Consider the following 21,392-nt stretch of genomic DNA (forward strand, 5'->3'; position numbering starts at 1 on the left):
ATGAGGTTGTTAGTTTGAGAACTGTCAGGCATGAAAACTGAAAAAAAAAAAATACTGAAAACAAAATTCGAAGGCGCGTAGCGCCAAGTTTCGCAGGCGCGAAGACTTCTAGGGGGGGGCCGGGGGCATGCACCCCCGGAAAATTTTTTTTCAAGGGTGCAATTTGGTGCAATCTGGGGCTATCTGAGCCTTAAAATTGGATTCAAACATGGCCCCAAAACTATCTTACTATAACTATGACTAGGAAAAAAAAAGGAAAAATACGGAAAAGAAAAAAAAAACGGTTTATTTTTTTCAAAAATACGGAAAATACGGAGAATTTTCATGCCTGAACTGTCTAAAATATCACGCTCGAGCAGAATAGGCTGTTTTATGTTTTTTTGTCAAAAATCTTGCGTTTTTACCCATAAAAAGATCCTCAGGCAAAACATTTGTACAAATGAGTCTTTTTATGTGTTTTTGCTTGATAATACATACAGATATTGCAAGAAAAGGTGCAAACATCCAGTAGAAATTTTTCGTGCCACCTCTCCCCAAGCTATCATTTTTTCAGCAAGGCACATTGTATATTGAGGATGTTGCATTTGTTGTTTTAGTGTTAGAGAGGTTTGGTTAACCTTACCGTATGGCTCTGGTTCCGTCATGTGCCAGTACTGCGGTGTCTCTTCTGCGACATCAATCTCTATCTTGATGTCAGACAGAATTGCTGTGTTTCCTTCCTCCATGCTGCAAGGGGAAGCTTCTGCATGTACCTGTCTGGTCACTAGTGAAGGCCTTGATGGTTCCCCACTGTTCACGGCGTTACTGTAGAAAAAAAAATGTGGTACATGTATTTGAAGAAAACGAGGATCAAATGGTGCAATGGTTATCCTGCTTGCACTTGCAGTACAAAAAAAAAATCTATGTCAGCTGGTCGTTATGGTAATTCTTCCCACACAACATCACAACCACCAAAATAGCACAGCCGCCACAGGAACATCTGAACAGCCATTTTCAATTGTTCAAGGGAAAAACGTCGTGGTCTTGTCTTTCAAAAGTGTTTTGTTTTCACAAACTACAAACATGGCACGCGCCCCTCAGTATATATCACTATATGCAACGTAATCATTGTATGCAGAAATCAGCAATAAACAGGTGAAACAAGGCAAAAGCTATACGCACTCCGAGTGTTTACAGGATTGCTAGATCTGTATACACTCCGACAATGAAAAACTCTGTTACAACTCTTTTGTCAATGAAATGCCCCCTAACTAGTCATTAGGAAGTAGCCAGTGAAAAACCAATAATCATGATGTATTGACTTCCGCTATTTCTTTTTCGGAGTGTCGAGGGTTGGCAAATAATGTACATTTACATAGTATACAACCATTTCTGGGTCACAAAGTGTGTTCCAAACTGCCGTGGAGCAACAGTTTTTCTCTGTGTTACTGTTTGTGTTTTGTTTGTGTATGTCCCAAGCGTACTTTGATATGGGTACAATGAATCGACAATGAATGGCGTCGCCGGAATGACAATCTGCATGTTGATGTGGTTGTCTGGTCTTTGATGTACACTCAGAGAATGAAATCTACATTATATTATAATTAAAGTCCGTGGAGCATCAGATTTTTTCATTGTTTTGCACTGGCTATACGCATTTGGAGTGTATAGTAGTATACAGGGGTCAGAGTCCTGTATACACTACGGCGTTTTCGACACCACTTTGAAACACTTAGAGCTACATATCATATTTTCCAAAACACACAAGTCAACATCCCACAATAGCATTTAGCGGTAATCTTGCACTTAAGTGTTAAATTCAAAGCTCAGAATTCAGAGACATCTAAGCCTCCAAATTTGCAGAACCTTCACTTGTAAGTATAACAATTCATTTTAGACCCCTTTGATGTCACGGAATGAACTGTATCTTTGTGTACAAATGCATTTCGTTTGCATGCGTCAAACTCAAAGACGGAATTATGATTATCCGTGAATTCCGACAAGGGATATATAAAGACTTTAAAGTTCTCTGTCGTGTATATGATGTCGCTTGGTTGAAAACGTAAGCTTTCTGGCGTCATTTTCATCGATCAAACAACCAAATTAATCAATTATTCTAAAGTTTGGAGCTCAATCCGTCAATTAATTTCACGACAAAATAATGTTCCTTGGCTTGTATCAAAAATAAGTAAAGAATGCCACCGAATTCCTAGGTATGAATTTAACACACTAAAGCATATCAAAATACTAATTTAAACCAACCTAGCTTCAACAAAACAGTTTAACAATCTTTCGATTTACAAGCTTTTCGAACACCATGCCTGAACTTGCAATCATATCGACAGCCTAACGTCGTTTTGCACAAAACTGCCAAATGAGAAAGGAATAGACACAAAGCAAATAATGTATTGACACATACTGAAGAGACCCAGTGCCTGAGTGTGTGTTCATTTCTGTTGTTTATAGAACATGTTTTTATTGCACATGCTTTTTGGGGGGCTCAGACATTTTTGAAAGTGAAAAATGTGACTCAACACCGACTACAACTACACTGGTTATGTATTTCAAGACATCTTGGTAAAAAGACTACAAATTTAGTAGATTTTCTGGCGAAGAGCTTACTTCAAGGGAGCGAACTCCAACAACTACTTGAATTATTTTCGTCTGGTTCATCAACCGATGAATCACAAAGACTGTTCCACTACTTTGCTGTTTTAGATCAAAACCGTTCATAAGGTGTGTATCGTTATGTTATTGCTGCGATTTATTAGATATTGCTATTATTTGCTGTGTATTGGTTACTTTTTGCATCAGCTGATTGAGTGAGTTGAGGTTTGATCCCAGAAATGAGAAAATCGATAGGCCTTTTTCTTCTTCAAATACTGAGGAAATCCCTACAAGTACAAGGCAACTATCCTCATTTGGTTGTTGCGCCTAATTTTTCCAGAGTGAAAGATAAACGGGATAGTGTACCTATGAAAATAACAACATGGGTGGGTTGGTAGGCAAGCTATCGCTTTTCGCGATTTGCCCTGGCAGGGGTTGGCGACGTGAAGCTAGCGGCAGTCTGGACGCAGCCAGGCTGTGATTAGCTGGTCATTATGACGTATTTTCCGGTTGACCCGAACCCTAACCCATAAAAGTGCATCCTTTATTTCAACGCGAAGCATTTTATTGTGGATTTTATTTATGAATCAGCCGACCTACACACACACAGGCAAAATACTCCAACTTTCGTCTGCTCGCTAAGTCTTACTGCGAGTCCTTTCGATCACGATTTTCGCCAAAATAAGACGAGCTGACTAACTCTGCTGCATGTCTATCAGGTCAATTGACGGATTGAGACCCATGTGTGTCGGTCTTTTCCGAATTTAACATGGCAGATGACCGACGCCCAAGCCAATCCCTGCCTTGGCGCCCATGCAGTTTCAGGCGCTGGGCTGTGGGGCTAGCCTACCACCCAGTGCTGGGCCCCGACGAAACAATACAAACAGGACGAACAATATGGAGCAAGAGTGATAGATTAATTTTACATATATTACTACTGATTTCTTATGGCCTTTATCTTCAGGAACTCTGCAGACCTGCTCGAGTGGAAACAGTGGTAGAAACGGCTCGATCCATGCGGTCAGTGAAACTGTATGCTGAGTGTTAGGAATTCTATGTAAACAAAGTTCACGATTAGCTTATTTGCTGCCACCATTATAAGGTCTTATGTGTGCTTTTCCACCTGTTCAGGCTTACATTGATATTGATAAATGTTCTCTGTTGTTTGTAGAATTGTCTTTCGGTCTGTTTGCCTGTCTAAAAAGGCTGTCTGTGTCTAAAGGGTACTACTTGTCTCCGAAAACCTCTGAAAACCCCTAAAAACACCATCTAGACTAACTAAATCTATTTTCAAACTCAAAGTGAAGTATTGGACATGCCTGTGAAAAGTAAGCCTGATTCATGCTACATGGTAACATGCACCCATTCTGATAATCATCGCTCCACGGCTATCGCCAGTTTCTCTCTGATAGCATGCTAAATTATTGCACAAGTAGTACCGTGTCTAAAGGCTGTCTGTGTCTAAAGGCTGTCAGTGTTTCTGTCTCTATATCCACCTCACCTCTCTCTTTACATATGTGACCCTCCACCACGGAATGAGTCGCATGTCACCTCGCGCGGTTCTGCGCTAAGCTTAATAATATAAGTCCGGGGGGACTGTGGTAACAGTGTGAGGGTCACCTTAGTCACAGGCGTATAACTCGAAAAGTGTTTGCTCTTTTCTAAAACGGGTTTCACCACTGGATAGAGCATAAAATACTCTTTAGGAAAATGTAAAAATATGAAAATCATGCAAATGTGACATGCGACTCATTCCGTGGTGGAGGGTCACATATGTACATATGATACATGTATAATTAATGTGTTCTTACGGTTTTTGTTTTGTTTTTTAGTTTGTCCCTCTTTAAGGCAAGGACTTGATGTATTTGGAATAAAGGAGAATAGAGCAAAATAAAAGATAGGAGAGTTAAAGGGCAGCTGTCGGGTTGCCTGGTCTCAAAAATGCGCGGAGTCGCGTGCAAAAACGCGTTTAAGAGTTTTCCGAGTTGATTCAACTAAAGACTGTTGATTTGGTCCAGAAGAAGACACTTTCATCCTTAGTTTGAAACCATTAAAATGCATGAAACTTTCTGCTAGTTCTCACAATCCGCAAAAAAACGAAGCAGTTGGCAGGCCGAAACGACTCAAAATCCGCGACCGACAACTCTGTCAGCACAAGAAAGACGCCGCAGCGTTGGCCTTGGTGTGACGTCACTCGAGGAAGCCGATAAGGCCGCTGTGAAGTTTACAGTACAATGTAGACTACAGCTGGACATCTGTAATGCTGTACGCGTGATTGATTCTTGCACAAAGTAAAGTATTAGGATGGTAATATCTTCTCAAGACCCATGTTCACATTTTCTCTTCTTTGATCTGACCGACTGCAACCTTTACAAGTCATTTCTAAAGTGGTTCACATGCTGTTGCTACTCCTCCAGTCCTCCCGGTTAAACCATAAAGTTGCTCAACCACAGACCCTCGTGTCCCTTGTCAGCAGAAGGTCCGCTTGAGGTGTCACACCAATTACCGTGTACGTGTGAGGTACTGAATTCAAGACAAAAGCAAACTCAGTCGGTGGGAAAATCTAGGAAAGAGATGGTGATAATACATCTTCAGTTACTCACTCAAGTAGATAGACGAGATAAGATAAAGGGAAGAGAGACAGAGACAAAGATGAAACAGTGGATCTAGTGTGGAAAATGGGGGAGGGGGGTTCGGCCGCAAAAAATCAAAGATGAATTTGTCAAACTGTGTTTGTGATGGTTATCGTGTGTGTGTGTGTGTGTGTGTGTGTGTGTGTGTGTGTGTGTGTGTGTGTGTGTGTGTGATAACACGTATGTGTGTGTGTGTGTGTGTGAATATGTGTGATACTGAACACGTGTCTGTGTGTGTCTGTGTGTATACGAGTGTGTTTGTGTGTGTGTGTTTGTGTTCCTCGACGCGTGACAATATCTGCCAATAAGTTGAACAAAAACAGAGTTCAAGTGGAACAAAAGCAGGAGGGGGACAGAAGACATGCTATGAACTCCGTTTTTTACTGCGAAATTTTGGCCTGGGAGAAGTCACCCCATCCTAAGTTTCTCTTCACCTACCCGTGAAGTATGCTTGAGGGCTTGACTAGACAACCCGATTGCGCCCATTACACGGCATAAAGAGAGCACCGTTCAACCCGGCCGATTCCGCGGCTGACGTCACGCGTCCAAGGGAAGTAATTTTCGAGCGGGCTGCATTGACTCGACCAAGAATGCAAACTTTCTTCGATTAAAGACATTGTAGCATGTCTAAAGTCTTCGGACTTGTGTTGTCAAGCTGTCAAAATCACCAAGTAACTTTTAAGTATAGTTTCAGTTACATGATAACTCATTCTAAGGAACAGATTTTGAGAGCCACAACCCGACAGCTGCCCTTTGAGAAGAAAAAAAAAAGTTAAAAAGTTAAAACAAATAAAATTAAAATAGTTACATGGCAAGGCTCGAACCAACGACATCACAAACCACAGCACAGCTATAATTACAACTCAGCTAAGGAGAGATACCTGCCAGGTTAGGGGAAACTAGCAGTGATTGTTTTGTGAAGTACTGGTGTCCTGCCAGTGCTTGAGTCTGGGGGCTCCGGAACCGGCTCGCCGGCTCCCGAGCCATTCTTTAATCTATTACCCTCGTTAAATAAAGAATTGTCATTCTCTCTCTCTCTCTCTCTCTCTCTCTCTCTCTCTCTCTCTCTCTCTCTCTCTCTCTCTCTCTCTCTCTCTCTTTTCCTCCCTCTAAGAAGAATTAACTGTACCTTATAATTCATTTTCACTTGGTATACTTTTTTTTAACCCAGAATGACCAAGACTATGGAAGCCACATCAGCTGCTGAAACCGATATGAGTGACGGTAAAACGGAGGCTATTTTTCTGGACGAGAAAACACACCAACAGAGGAGCAGTGTTGGCACCATGGAATGCCTCGCACAGGACGCTGACATCTGCAAGTTTCTTGTACACATGTGAGTCATTATTTCCTCAAGAAAACAGATTCTTCTTTTTCTCGATCACATGTCTATACTGTTACAGGGATGGCCAAATCTCTAAATTTAAACTCGCCAGTTGGGGGAATAACTTCAAAACAATCACTGCATCAAAGACATTTTGCTGGCCCGGTACATACCACAGTTGCTGCATCTGCAGCGTTTATAACACTTTGAAACTAGATAGTGCAACCAGAAGTGTTGTATAGGCCCATTGCAGAAACTCAAGTTAACAACAGCATTTCTACTCGGCGCGCGCGGTATGAGAATCACGGGTCGTAACTCTCTGGAATTGGTCATCCGCCACCATGTTGGATGCCTTGCACGATCTCTGACAGTGCTTGAGCGTTGGGTGGCGACTCGACAAAAGTGAAAATGACACGTTGTGTGGCCAAAAACTGCAGTCAGCAGGCACACTTTAGGATCCCTTAAGGGGTTACTTGTGTGTTCAAATCGCGTGAAAGAAACATTACACATTTTGTGCACAGGTTCCTTTAAGCAATATGGACACATCTGTGCAAAGAAAAAAGGGGGTCGACGTATTAACTTTTTTTTTAGAATTTTTTTACTGGGGGTTGTCAAGTACGATTTTGCGAAAAACACTGCGATTTTTAACATGATCCCAACTGACATATTTAGCTCTACAAATAATAAATGAGACATTAGTTTGTGTATATAAATGAATGGAGAGTATAACTTTATCATAAAACGGTACTTATCAACGTGCATTTTCAGAAAATGATCGAGGTTTATCGAGGGCGTACACATAAAATTATCACTCCTTTAGTAGTAAAAACGTATTTAAAAAAAATTCGCGTGAAAGAAACATTACACATTTTGTGCACAGGTTCCTCTAAGCAATATGGACACATCTGTGCAAAGAAAAAAGGGGGTCGACGTATTCATTTTTTTTTTAGAATTTTTTTACCGGGGGTTGTCAAGTACGATTTTGCGAAAAACACTGCGATTCTTAAGGGGTTACTTGTGTGTTCAAATCGCGTGAAAGAAACATTACACATTTTGTGCACAGGTTCCTCTAAGCAATATGGACACATCTGTGCAAAGAAAAAAAGAGGTTGACGTATTAACTTTTTTTTTAGAATTTTTTTACTGGGGGTTGTCAAGTACGATTTTGCGAAAAACACTGCGATTCTTAACATGATCCCAACTGACATATTTAGCTCTACAAATGATAAATGAAACATTAGTTTGTGTATATAAATGAATGGAGAGTATAACTTTATCATAAAACGGTACTTATCAACGTGCATTTTCAGAAAATGATCGAGGTTTCTCGAGGGTGTACACATTAAATTATAACTCCTTTAGTAGTAAAAACGTATTTAAAAAAATTTCGCTCGACAGAAACATAACTAAACTTGAACACAGCTAAGTTCACTGTATACATATACAATACCTGTAAACAAAATAAGTTGTTGCCTTATTGTCTGCTTCACAATTATTCCCGTACCAACCCCACCCCCATTATCTTGACTGACAAAAATGATAAAAAGAAATAATTTGGGAGCGCTGTAGGTCAGTTGGTAGAGCGCTGGACTTGTGATACATGAGTTTGAATCAGGGTGAAGGGTTGGGGGTCGGAACATTTTTGTGCAAAGTTTCATGAAGATCTGTCCAGTAAATTTCTATGAATCGCACACCACACACACACACACACACATATATATAAAACATCAGAAATTGTGAAAGAAACAATTGAAAGTCAGCAGAGACTTTCTTCTGAGATTTGTTAAAATCTCTTAGCAGAGATAGAGAAAGAAATAAGTATCCCTTCACAGACAGCCTATTGGGAGCATCAGACCCTCCTCAAGGGGGACCGAGATTTACAGAGCAAAGTCCCTTTGTGGGGGACGTATCGCAAGGTAATCTAGTCCTGAGGAGGACCATTGTATTTGTACCTAGACCAGACACGTGTTTCGACACTATTGTGTCTCATCAGTGGTCAGGTGGTACTGATGGCGAGAGTTGTCAACCCATGGTAATCCAACTAAGAAGCAAACCATTCTCTATATATTATATACATATATACACCAGGGTAGATCAGTTAGTTTGTAAGGGGGGTGTTTTTAGAATTCAATAGTGTAAATCGAGGTCGCAGAGCGCCCGAGACTGATCAAGGGGCATACACCCACCCCACCCACCCCACCCCCTCTCCTCAACCCAAGAAAAAAAAATCGCACGTGAAATCCATTACACATTTTGAGCACATGTTTCTCTAAGCTACATGTCCACAACTGCAGACAGACAAAAAACGTTGTTTTCTTATTCATTTTTTTTTTATAAGAGTTTTGTCAGTTTTGGGGGGTACCGGGTGGACACATATGACCTTACAGAAAACACTGTAATTCGTAACGTCATCGTAACTGACATTTTTATCTTTAGAAAAGATCAATAAAACATTACTTTGTGTAGTTAAAATAATGGAGAGTATCACTTTATTATAATACGGTACTTATCAATGTGCATGCCGAAAATTATCCAGGATTGGCGAGAGCGTACACAACAATTATCACTCAAAAACGCTGTAACACAAAATTGGCTCGACAGATCATAAACAAATTTGAACACAGCTAACTTCACTATATACCGTTGCAATACCTAAGAAAACCATAACGTGTTTCCTTATTGCTTACTCCACAATTATCCCCGCACCACCCCCACCCCCATATCTTGACTGACAAAAATTGATGAAAACGTTCATTTGGGAGCCCAGTAGGTCAGGTGGTAGGGAGAAGTGTGCAGAGTTTCATAAAAATCTGTATAGTAGTTTTCTCTGAATCGCAATACAAACACAAACACCCAAACACTTGGTGCCTTTAGTGCACCGATACCCCCTGCCAACCCCCCCCCCCCCCCCCCCCCCCCGATCCAATACCACCCCCCTCCACCACCCGCCCACCCCACTAATCATAAACACACACACACACACACACACACACACACACACACGCACACATACACACACACACACCAGGGTGGATCAAACAGTTTGTAAGAGGAGTGTCAGTATTTATATATCAAGAGTGTACATCGAAAACGCGAAGAAAACCAGACTGTTTTAATTTAGTGGTAAAAACGTTATAACACAAAATGTCATCACAAATTAAACCACATTTGAATACAGATAAGTTCACTGTTCACAATACCTTTAACAATTTTTTTTTAAAGCGTTTCCTTTTTTCTTACTCAAAAATGTTTCCCGCCCCACCCCATATCTTGGCTGAAAAAAGGTGAAGATACAAATCATTTGTGAGCCTAGGAGGTCAGTTGGAAGAGCACTGACCCAAGTGTTTGAATGCGGGTGAAGGGGTGGGGGTCAGAACACTTGTTTGCAAGGTTACATAAACATCTGTCCCGTAGTTTTGCCTGAATCGCACTACAAACAATTAGTGTCCTCAGTGCCCCGGCGCAATCCCAACCCACCAACCACCCCCCCTCCCCCGTCAACTTTTGATCACACACACACACACACACACACACACACTTACTCTCACACACACACACACACACACACATTGACACACACAAACACGCGCGCGCTTTCAAGCGCACACACAAATTGAGTGAGTCTTTGCCGGCTCGCCACTGCTTGTACTAAAACGCTGAAATCCACCTAACAATGAAAAATAGAAAAGAAAACACTTCAGTTTCTATAACGCAAGTCATGATTTACAGCTCAAAGCGATTTACAATTCCAACAAGAAAATTGGTTGATTAAAGTGTTATTTAGTATAAATATAATTTAAACTCTCTTTTTACTGTGCCTGTGGCTGGTGGGTACCACCAGTCACAACCCCTCGGTCTGCATGCTTTTATGGTGCATTTGTGTCTTAAATTGTGAGCTGATGTCAGGCATGTTTGACTGACCAGCAGTGGGCCGCTCACTTGGCTTTTTACCTGCGCCCGCGTCGCAGCAGCGCTCTTCACAAGCTCTTAGAATGGAATCCAGCGGAGATCCTTTTCGGTTCGACAAATGGTCTGCGCAGCTCCCCAGCACGGTGGCGGAGGAACTTTCTAAAGAGGGCTTTGACAGCAAACTAGCCCTCCTTCACGCCACCAAGGAGGACATTAATTCGCTCAAACTCAAACGCGGCTACCTTGTCGCTAAAATCAACATGGCCGAAGCAATGTTTTCATAAAAGCAGCGGTATTGTACGGGCACATGTTGAATTTGGGTTACATGTGTTGCAGAGTATTTGAAAATCCGTAGGCATAAAAACATGCAAAGCAGAGTGATAGGTCCCTGTTGTGAATATAGTCAAGTGGATAAATTGATTACTTATGTTTCACACAAGTTTTGCTGTTACAGCAGTCACTCTCATGAACGGCCGTTTGCGCAGCGTTCCATTGTTGTGGCACCAGCCCTTGGTTGGTACGGGAACGGGACAAAGAACGGTTGTGTGGACTTTTGACACCGACAAACTGAAGAATGAACAGATCTATGAGGTAACCGTCTCAATGGTCCAGGCTCAGGAAACAAATAGTATATATGGCCTGGGGCGATTGTAGCTTCCCTCCTTCGTGTCCAGCTCTCTCTCTCTAGCTCTCTCTCTCTCTCTTTGCGAATATGATTTTGAAGCGCATTACATAAAGTCGGTATCTGATATCTAAAGTCCTGATATTTTGGATGCGGAGGAATTTTTCCTGGTGATGATCTGAGGTAACGGAATTGTTCATGCATTCTGAGGGAATTTGACAGGTATCGGGGTGTGTGTGTGGGGGGAGGGGGGCTTTTGGTGTGGGGTAAATGATTAAAACGCTTGCACCCTAACTATGAAAGCAGCCACACGCATACTCACAGAGGCACAGAGGCACGCATGTTTGTGTGACGGTTTGCACGAATGACCATTGAAAATTAGTTTTAATAAAAACAAGCGACATTTCCTTTGAGCACACAGGTGCTCAGCCAATGTGTATTGAAACTTTTTCAATTATTCCAAAATGTCATAACGTTTGGCAATATAATTATTTAACAACAACAAAAAGACTACCGGATTCCGTACATAAAAAAGTCAGGGGCTGTAACAACAATTCGGGGCATTCTAATGGATGGCTGGCTTTGGATCTAGGTCACTTTAGTGGGAATATCGGTCAACTTCGAAACCTGAGGACCAGCCACTTCCGGTTCCCCTTTCAGAGTAATGAGATTGCTGGGGCCGTAGAATTTTTCATCCAGTTTTGTCCTTTTTTTTCTCCAAAATTGATATTAGTCGGAAGAAACAAGCACACGTGTGACACGTGTGGTGGGGGTATTTCCCGGCGAGTTTTCAGTGTTGTTGTTGTTATTGCGAAGCGAAGCGGCTTCCCAGGGCGGAAGGCAGTCAGTTTGTGCATCAAACAGTGTTGTTGTGATGGATGGATGAGTGAGTGATGAGGGTGAATGAGTTAGTTAAACTGTGACTGAATATCTATTGATTGATTGATATTAAAGTGAACATTAGGGGGGGGGGGTCGAAATGCACCATTGTGCACTCGCCTTGATGTAAGGAACACTACTGCAGTCTCCAACAGCTTCAAAGTGGGTTAGACAGGCTCTTGATAAAGACTGAGGCAAAATGTGCCAAATCACACATTGTCTTGAAAGAAGGAAAAATCTTCATTTGTCACCTTTCTGCACTTTTTTGACTTTGAGTGCATAGCCACAATGGTCACAGACAAGATGCATCAACCAGATTTGAAAAAGACCCCAAACTGAACTTGTTATGACTATTTGTAACCCCTCTCACCTTTTTGACTTGGCCGTATCCAAGCAAAAAGGCAAAAAAAATCATAACTAATTCCATGTTGACTTTTTGGTGGGGTGGACCTATTGTTCCAGACTCGCCTTGATTAGAGCAACACTAGTGCAGTGTCCAACAGCTTTAAAAATTTGTTTTGACCTCTTGACAATGTACATGTCAACAATCCCTGACTATCCCTGACTGTTGTATAGTAAGAAAAAAATCTTCATTTTTCCCCTTTCTCCACCTTTTTGAGTGTCAGTGCATAGCCACAATGGTCACAGAAAAGATGCAGCAAACAGATTTGAAAAAGACCCAAAAGTGAACTTGTTATGACTATTTCTAACCTTTCCTACCTTGTTCACTTGGCCGTACCCAAGCCAAAAGACTAAAAAAAATCATAACTAATTCCATGTTCACTTTTTGGTGGGGTGGACCTATTGTTCCAGACTCGCCTTGATTAGAGCAACACTAGTGCAGTGTTCAACAGCTTTTAAAATTTGTTTTGACCTCTTGACAATGTACATGTAAACATGTAACCCTAATCCCTGACTGTTGTGCAGTGAGAAAAAATCTTCATTTCTCCCTTTTCTCCACTTATTTGTGTGTCAGTGCATAGCCACAATGGTCACAGAAAAGATGCATCAAACAGATTTGAAAAAGACCCAAAACTGAATTTGTTATGAATATTTCTAATCTTTTTTGGACTTAGAAAAAAAAAACACACCCAAAATCTTCCTTTTTCCCCTTCTTCAAAATTTGTCCCAAAAAAACCAACACCCAAAATCTTCATTTTCCCCCTTCTTCACTTTTTTGACTGTCAGTGCATAGCCAGAATGGTCACAGAAAAGATGCAGCAAACAGATTTGAAAAAGACCCCAAACTGAACTTGTTATGACTATTCACCTTTTTGACTTGGCCGTACCCAAGCAAAAAGGCAAAAAAAAATCATAACTAATTCCATGTTGACTTTTTGGTGGGGTGAACCTATTGTTCCAGACTCGCCTTGATTAGAGCAACACTAGTGCAGTGTCCAACAGCTTTTAAAATTTGTTTTGACCTCTTGACAATGTACATGTCAACAATCCCTGACTATCCCTGACTTGTGTAGTAAGAAAAAATCTTCATTTTTCCCCTTTCTCCACTTTCTCTTTCATGAGGAAGGGATAATCACACATAGTACGCCAGTGAGGTTAGAATGGTGAGGTGGGGTCTGAGGCTGGTAAGGGATTTGGGGGTAGGACCGACGAGAGGGCACGGATTCGGCGGTTCGCCGTGTCGAGTCAACTTCATATAGATCTGTGTGCGATCAACAGCCCCAGCCGATCTGGATCTGTTCAAGTCAAAAGTAAAGTCAAGGATACGAAGAAGTTTACCGAAAAACATCGATCCCAAGGACTCATGTTGTAACTTTTCAAAGCAGTTACATTCAATCAAAGCTCTATCCACATTAAACCGAACGGGAATCGTCGAAGATCCACGCAACTTCACTGCAATGTCGAAAACGAACTCATAATGTCACCGCAGATCTATAGTTGGTTTTGGTTTTGTGTCGCAGCAAAGAAACGAAGCAAATCTCCGGCTTTTAGACTATTTCACACTAAAAAAACGTTCATTTAGCGGGTTATTAAAATATATTTCTTTGAGGTTGCAAGGCAATGGCATCGCTGAGATGTACTCCTTCGAACACACGACACAGGTTAGAAATTGACTTCATTTGGGCGCTTTTTACGGCCAAAACAGAGTGAGCTTTTTGACGGGTTTATGGAAAAATCACTTCGGGGGCAGGTCTAAAATCCTGTGTACAGTGCCAAATCATACATCATTCAAAAGAGCAAAGTATGTTCTTTATTCTAACATATGGGCTAGGGTAAGTCATAGATATAAATAGACAGTGTCTGTCTATTATATCTGTAGGCAAGTGTATTCCATTCCTTCGATAGTCTCGTCATCTACACTTGCGTGAACAATGCAATTTTGAGTCTGTTTTGCATAAAAGACCTGCGAGATTTGTAGAAGTCAAAACAACAACTTACAGTCCAGCCTCTCAACTTTCGTTCCATGCAATTTGTTTGTCTGTGCGTATAGACTGAGGGGTGCCCCGAAATGATTTGTAATCACAACATTCACAGACTTCAAATACGCCATTGAAAACTCGTCCACGTGCGTTTTAGATATACTTGGGACTAAAACTGTCGTACCTACCAAAGGCCGCTTCGCGTAAGAAAATGACTACCAGAGTCGCAAGGCTCGGGATTTTTTTTACAAGAAATTTATATTTCGTTGTTCTAGTCCGAATGAATATGAAGATATGGCGAGTTGAAAACGCCGCTTCTTTCGCCAGAAACACGTCTGTTTCCACACCGGAAAGAAGGAATGGACTGAGCTACTAGAAGCACGGCGCCGTGCGTACAATCGATCGAATGATGTTATTCACACAATACCACTTGGCGATCTCTAAAAAATCATTTAAAAACGAACTAGTTGACATGTAATGAAACTATTTACTGAAATCAAGAAGTATCTTAGTTCTAGCCGTGCATATGACACACCCTTTCGCGAAAGCACACTGAACCGTGCGTATACGCATTCGCACCCGCAAACCACCAACCCAGGCGGTTTATCCAGATCCAGATCCAGATCCAGATCCAAGGGAAGTAACTCAGTGAGTATAAACATGAGCAAGAACCGCAACCCGAACACACTCGTAACACCTTAAGTTGTTTACCATCAGGGTGACAACTGGAAGGAAGTTACTGAGCGGAGAAGACGATTATAACTGGTTATTTTTTGCTGTGTGCAGTGCGCTAATCAGCAATTGTCCATCGGTTGTGCCTTTAGAGTGAACACTGTGATAGGATGCTTTGAAAATTATACTTTGCAGTAGTTACCTGAGCTGCATTGTACCTCATTTGCCTGTCTTGAGAGCTTTATCTTGTGAATTTTGGTGCACTGTCTGCATGGTAATTTGAGATAAAGAATAAATAAATGAATATAATAATGTATTCTTGCTTTACTTTTTATATTTAGTCAAGTTTTGACTAAATATTTTAACATCGAGGGGGAATCGAAACGAGGGTCGTGGTGTATGTGCGTGTGTGTGTCTGTGTGTGTGTGTGTGTGTGTGTGTGTGTGTGTAGAGCGATTCAGACTAAACTACTGGACCGATCTTTATGAAATTTGACATGAGAGTTCCTGGGTATGAAATCCCCGAACGTTTTTTTCATTTTTTTGATAAATGTCTTTGATGACGTCATATCCGACTTTTCGTGAAAGTTGAGGCGGCACTGTCACGCCCTCATTTTTCAACCAAATTGGTTGAAATTTTGGTCAAGTAATCTTCGACGAAGCCCGGACTTCGGTATTGCATTTCAGCTTGGTGGCTTAAAAATTAATGGATGACTTTGGTCATTAAAAATCTGAAAATTGTAAAAAAAAATAAAAAAATTATAAAACGATCCAAATTTACGTTTATCTTATTCTCCATCATTTGCTGATTCCAAAAACATATAAATATGTTATATTCGGATTAAAAACAAGCTCTGAAAATTAAATATTTAAAAATTATTATCAAAATTAAATTGTCCAAATCAATTTAAAAACACTTTCATCTTATTCCTTGTCGGTTCCTGATTCCAAAAACATATAGATATGATATGTTTGGATTAAAAACACGCTCAGAAAGTTGAACTAAGAGAGGTACAGAAAAGCGTGCTATCCTTCTTAGCGCAACTACTACCCCGCTCTTCTTGTCAATTTCACTGCCTTTGCCATGAGCGGTGGACTGACGATGCTACGAGTATACGGTCTTGCTGAAAAATGGCATTGCGTTCAGTTTCATTCTGTGAGTTCGACAGCTACTTGACTAAATATTGTATTTTCGCCTTACGCGACTTGTTATGTTGTGCTGTTGTGTTAAAAAGGCAGATCCCCTTTGGACTCATGCATGCACAGTTTTCTTCATTTTGTCTGCATACACAGTGAAATATGCAAAAAGAACAAGAGTGCAATGAAGAAAACTAACAAAGACGGCATCCAATATGGCGGCGCGAAGAGAGTATGAGCGGAGTTGTGCCCCTTATGGCTAAAGCTAGCTGATCCATTTGATAACGTCACGCCGAGTAAGAAGAATGAATTGGACCTATTTGACCAGAATTTTTACTGGCCAGTCGGGCGAGTTGCCAGGCGGTTTCTACTAGCCCAGCGGATTTTTTACTCGCCCCTGGCAATCGGGCGACCGATTTTACCATCCCTGCTGTTAGATCGGACAGCGAGACAAATGTTACCGTCTTCTCCAGGTCCTCCTTTCCTCCGTACAGCTGGCAGCGAAGGGGGACTGCAGTTGGCCACACACTTTCTAAGATGGGGCATCTCGGGAGGATAATCTGGGGTTTGATTCTCAAGACCACGGCTGCAAGTAGGGGAGGGAACCTGCTTCATCTTTTGGAACATATTGTTCAAATTATGGTTTAATTATTGCTGACAATTTGATGTCGCCTTGGAATTTTGACGTAACTTGATTCTTGGCAATTTTGATGTTTTTGTGCTTTATAATTAGACTAAGTAAATCATATTCTCTTTGAGAAATATTCTCTTCTTCTTCTTCTGCGTTCGTAGGAAACTCCCATGTACACCACGTGTTTTTTGCACGAGTGGAATTTTACGTGTATGACCGTTTTTACCCCGCCATTTAGGCAGCCATACGTCGCTTTCGGTGGAAGCATGCTGGGTATTTTCGTGTTTCTATAACCCACCGAACTCTGACATGGATTACAGGACCTTTTTCGTGCGCACTTGGTCTTGTGCTTGCGTGTACACACGGGGGTGTTCGGACACAGAGGAGAGTCTGCACACAAAGTTGACTCTGAGAAATAAATCTCTCGCCGAACGTGGGGACGAACTCACGCTGACATTCTCTTAAATATGATTGACAATACTAAATTTAACATTCTTTTATAATTCTATCCATACCAGGAAGGAATATAAACACTATTTCATGATAAAAATAATCAGTTTTGTCCTTCTCCTGAAAAGCTGTTGAAGACGAGTAACGCCAACATTACTTTGTAATAATAGAGAGAGGACTAGAGCGAGGTGTGTGATCAGACGAGTGTTTCTGATTGGCGTGAAATGCTTGCGGCTAGCCGCTTGTGGAGTTAGGAAGTGAGAGTGACATATGAAACGGTTTGATGGCTGGCTACGCAAGAATTAGACACCAATGATGATTTGGAATTATGAATACACACCTTGACTGTTTGGTATGGCTCAGAATAGATCTCTACTCCAATCTGTCTGGTTGTGAATGCCTGACAGTTTTATGCACCTGGATGCCTTGCTGTTACCCATATCTTTATTTTATTATGAAATTGTCTGTTGATATCTTTTGTTTTGCTGTAACTTCAAGTGTTTTTCTTTTTTTTGAGGTTGCAAAGCACATCATTGTGGGTCTTTTAATCAATGAACATGTCTTTATCTTAATATTTTTTTGTTAATTACTTTATTTATCAGTGTGTTTTGTTTATTTGACTTGTTATGCTGCTATTACTGAGTGGAAAGCGATATGCGGGGCCCGGTAGCTCAGTTGGTAGAGCGCTGGACTTGTGATCCTAGGGTTGCAGGTTCAAATCCGGACCAGGGCGGACACGGGTCAACTTTATATGCAGACTCACTGACAGTATCCATGTTCCATCCCCGTGTCACCACTGTGGCACGTAAACGACCTCGGTCATTCTGCCATAAGTGCAGTAGGCTGATTACACCTAAACACGCATACACCTGGGTTAAGCGTGACTCTGTTGCTGTTAGCTTTCCACTGGGAGGAAGCGACCCGCATTTCCCAGTGGTGGGACAATGAAGTAATTAAAATAAAAATGAAATGAAAAAATATATCTGTGCAGGTACCTGGCTACCAAGGAAAGAGACGAGCGCCAGGTTGTGTGCGTCTTCTGCCGCAGCCCGCTCAACCCAGTGTGTGATGCTTGCAAAACCAGACGCTCACAGTCCTCCATTCCAGGTCAGAATGGTGCTACTGCAGTGGAACCCCTGGTTTAAGACCCCCCAATTTAAGACTTCCTCCATTTTAAGACCCTGTTTTCTCAGACATTCTGTTCATGACCTCTGCAAATGGACCCCCATTTTAAGACTCCCTCCTTTTAAAGACCTAATTTTTTCAGATTTTTGGAGATCTTAACTCATTGTCTCCCAGGTACGGATATATCCGTACCCACTCATAGGACTCTATCTGACCTGGTGCGGATATATATATCCGATCAGACTGTTAGCTTCAGTCGCTTCCTGTAACGTCTATCTATTTTTTTTTTTTTTTGCGTGGGATACAGTGACACCCCTCTTTTGAGACCCACACACATCTGAAAATTGGGTCTTAAAAACGAGGAGGTCTTAAAAACGAGGGGGTCTTAAAACCGAGGGGGTCTTAACAACGGGGGGGGGGGGGTGTCTTAAAAACGAGGGGGTCTTAAAAATGGGGGGGGGTCTTAAAAACAGGGGGGGGGGTCTTAAAAACGAGGGGGTCTTAAAAACAGGGGGGGTCTTAAAAACGAGGGGGTCTTAAAAACGGGGGGGGGGGGGGGGTCTTAAAAACGAGGGGGTCTTAAAAGGGGGTTCCACTGTAGCATAAATGCAGATGTGCAATGCTACACTTAAACACCATTTGCTACGCTGAAAATTCCATAAAAAATCCCACTTGTTACACTTGTCACTTACACTTGAGGTTTTACACGGGTTGTCACGTCTGCTTTTATACAACCGATTTGGTGTTTGACGGGCGAAGTGGCGCAGTGGTAAGACGTCGGCCTCCTAATCGGAAGGTCGTGAGTTCGAATCCTGGCCGCGGCCGCCTGGTGGGTTAAGGGTGGAGATTTTTCCGATCTCCCAGGTCAACTTATGTGCAGACCTGCTAGTGCCTTAACCCCCTGCGTGTGTACACGCAAGCAGAAGACCAAGTGTGCACGGAAAAGATCCTGTAATCTATGTCAGAGTTCGATGGGTTATAAAAACTCGAAAATACCCACCCTGCTTCCCCCGAAATCGGCGTATGCTGCCTAAATGGCGGGGTAAAAACGGTCATACACGTAAAAACCCACTCATGCAAAAACATTAGTGAACGTGGGAGTTTCAGCCCATGAACAAAGAAGAAGAAGAAGATTTGGTCTTTAACATGTCCATATATCTCTATTTCAGGGTCTGACGGCCATACATCAGCAAAGGGGAGATGTCCAGCTATGTTGATTGCTCAAGCTGAAGACATGTCAAAAGACATTCACCGAAATGTCACCGCCTTCTCCTCCCCCTCCTCACTGCCAGGGGCCGGTGACACTGATGGCGATTGGAATCAGTGTGCAGTGACCAGCGTCAAGTCTGCGTCCCCCGAGTCCAGTCACAGTGCTGGGCAGTGTCTTGAGCCAACGTCTGTGACCCACAGCCATAAAGCTGGTCAGCTGGTGAGTCTGTGATAATGATCGCTCAGCACAGTGGAACCTCTCTCTTAGGACCTCAAACAATCTGAGAAAATCAGGTCTTAAAATGGGGGTTGCATTGCAGTACCGTACTGGGTGTGTGTGTGGGGTCCTGATTTGGCCTATATGGTCCGCTGGACCCAAAAAGCAACAGATATCAATCAGTGTGGGTGGAAGGGCGGGGGGGGTGTATGTGTGTGCACATGTGTGTGTGTTTTTGTATGTGTGTGTGTGTCACTGTGTATGTGTGTTTTTGTATGTGAGTGTGTGTGTCAATTTGTGAGTGTGTGTGTGCGTGTCACTGTGTGTGTGTGTGTGTGTGTGTGTGTGTCAACTTTTTGTATTTTCAGACGGAAGAGTCTGAGGCAGTCAGAGCAGCTGGGAGTGCTTGCAGTGAGGCAGGTAGGAATAGTCAACATTTTGTAACGCAAACATGAACATACAAATCATGTTTCTACATTACAGTACAGTGAGTGTCAGCAAACATGTTACAACAAGAGGCGAAGCCTTCAAGGCTCACGTAAGAAATAGACAAACAGTAACACAAACTCAATCACTCCGTCACACATACACACACACACACACACACAGTAAGCATAGGTGACACTGTGCAAGAAAGCGAGACACTAGATCTAGATCAGTCTGTCTGCATGTAGCCTACTTACAGACTAAGAGTAATACCTAATATTCTGGACTCGCAACGAAATATACAAACAAATGACAATGAACAACGCTTTGACATAATGGTCTTCAACAGGTTAAAAAAAAATGAAAACAACAATACAAATATCAAAACGACTTATCAGACAAGATGATGTCCTCCAAGCGCTAAAGAAGGGGGAAAGGGAGATAAATCAAAAAGAAAAACAAGTCGCGTAAGGCGAAAATACAACATTTAGTCAAGTAGCTGTCGAACTCACAGAATGAAACTGAACGCAATGCCATTTTTCAGCACGACCGTATACTCGTAGCATCGTCAGTCCACCGCTCATGGCAAAGGCAGTGAAATTGACAAGAAGAGCGGGGTAGTAGTTGGGCTAAGAAGGATAGCACGCTTTTCTGTACCTCTCTTTGTTTTAACTTTCTGAGCGTGTTTTTAATCCAAACATATCATATCTATATGTTTTTGGAATCAGGAACCGACAAGGAATAAGATGATTTAATTTTGATAATAATTTTTATATATTTAATTTTCAGAGCTTGTTTTTAATCCAAATATAACATATTTATATGTTTTTGGAATGAGAAAATGATGGAGAATAAGATGAACGTAAATTTGGATCGTTTTATACATTTTTATTTTTTTTTACAATTTTCAGATTTTTAATGACCAAAGTCATTAATTAATTTTTAAGCCACCAAGCTGAAATGCAATACCGAAGTCCGGGCTTCGTCGAAGATTACTTGACCAAAATTTCAACCAATTTGGTTGAAAAATGAGGGCGTGACAGTGCCGCCTCAACTTTCACGAAAAGCCGGATATGACATCATATAAAAAAAAAATGAAAAAAACATTCGGGGATTTCATACCCAGGAACTCTCATGTCAAATTTCATAAAGATCGGTACAGTAGTTTAGTCTGAATCGCTCTACACACACA

At 41.7% G+C, this 21,392-nt stretch overlaps 1 protein-coding gene across 3 annotated transcripts in view; it reads left to right on the plus strand.

The window, feature by feature from the left end:
- The first annotated feature begins 2,617 nt into the window (after positions 1-2,617).
- Positions 2,618-21,392, plus strand: part of LOC138949654 (uncharacterized) — a 31,917-nt gene continuing 13,142 nt past the window's right edge. Inside the window, exons 1-6 of one of the 3 annotated variants that reach the window (XM_070321446.1) lie at positions 2,618-2,715; positions 3,551-3,606; positions 6,391-6,555; positions 18,215-18,330; positions 19,518-19,777; positions 20,143-20,194. In XM_070321446.1, the coding sequence (XP_070177547.1) occupies positions 3,602-3,606; positions 6,391-6,555; positions 18,215-18,330; positions 19,518-19,777; positions 20,143-20,194 (598 nt within the window). In that variant the 5' untranslated portion in view covers positions 2,618-2,715; positions 3,551-3,601. The remainder of the gene's footprint in view (positions 2,716-3,550; positions 3,607-6,390; positions 6,556-18,214; positions 18,331-19,517; positions 19,778-20,142; positions 20,195-21,392) is intronic. The other 2 variants (XM_070321447.1, XM_070321448.1) reach the window with 2 other exon arrangements.

This window comes from Littorina saxatilis, linkage group LG16 (genome assembly GCF_037325665.1).
Source record: "Littorina saxatilis isolate snail1 linkage group LG16, US_GU_Lsax_2.0, whole genome shotgun sequence".
NCBI classification, from domain to species: domain Eukaryota; kingdom Metazoa; phylum Mollusca; class Gastropoda; order Littorinimorpha; family Littorinidae; genus Littorina; species Littorina saxatilis.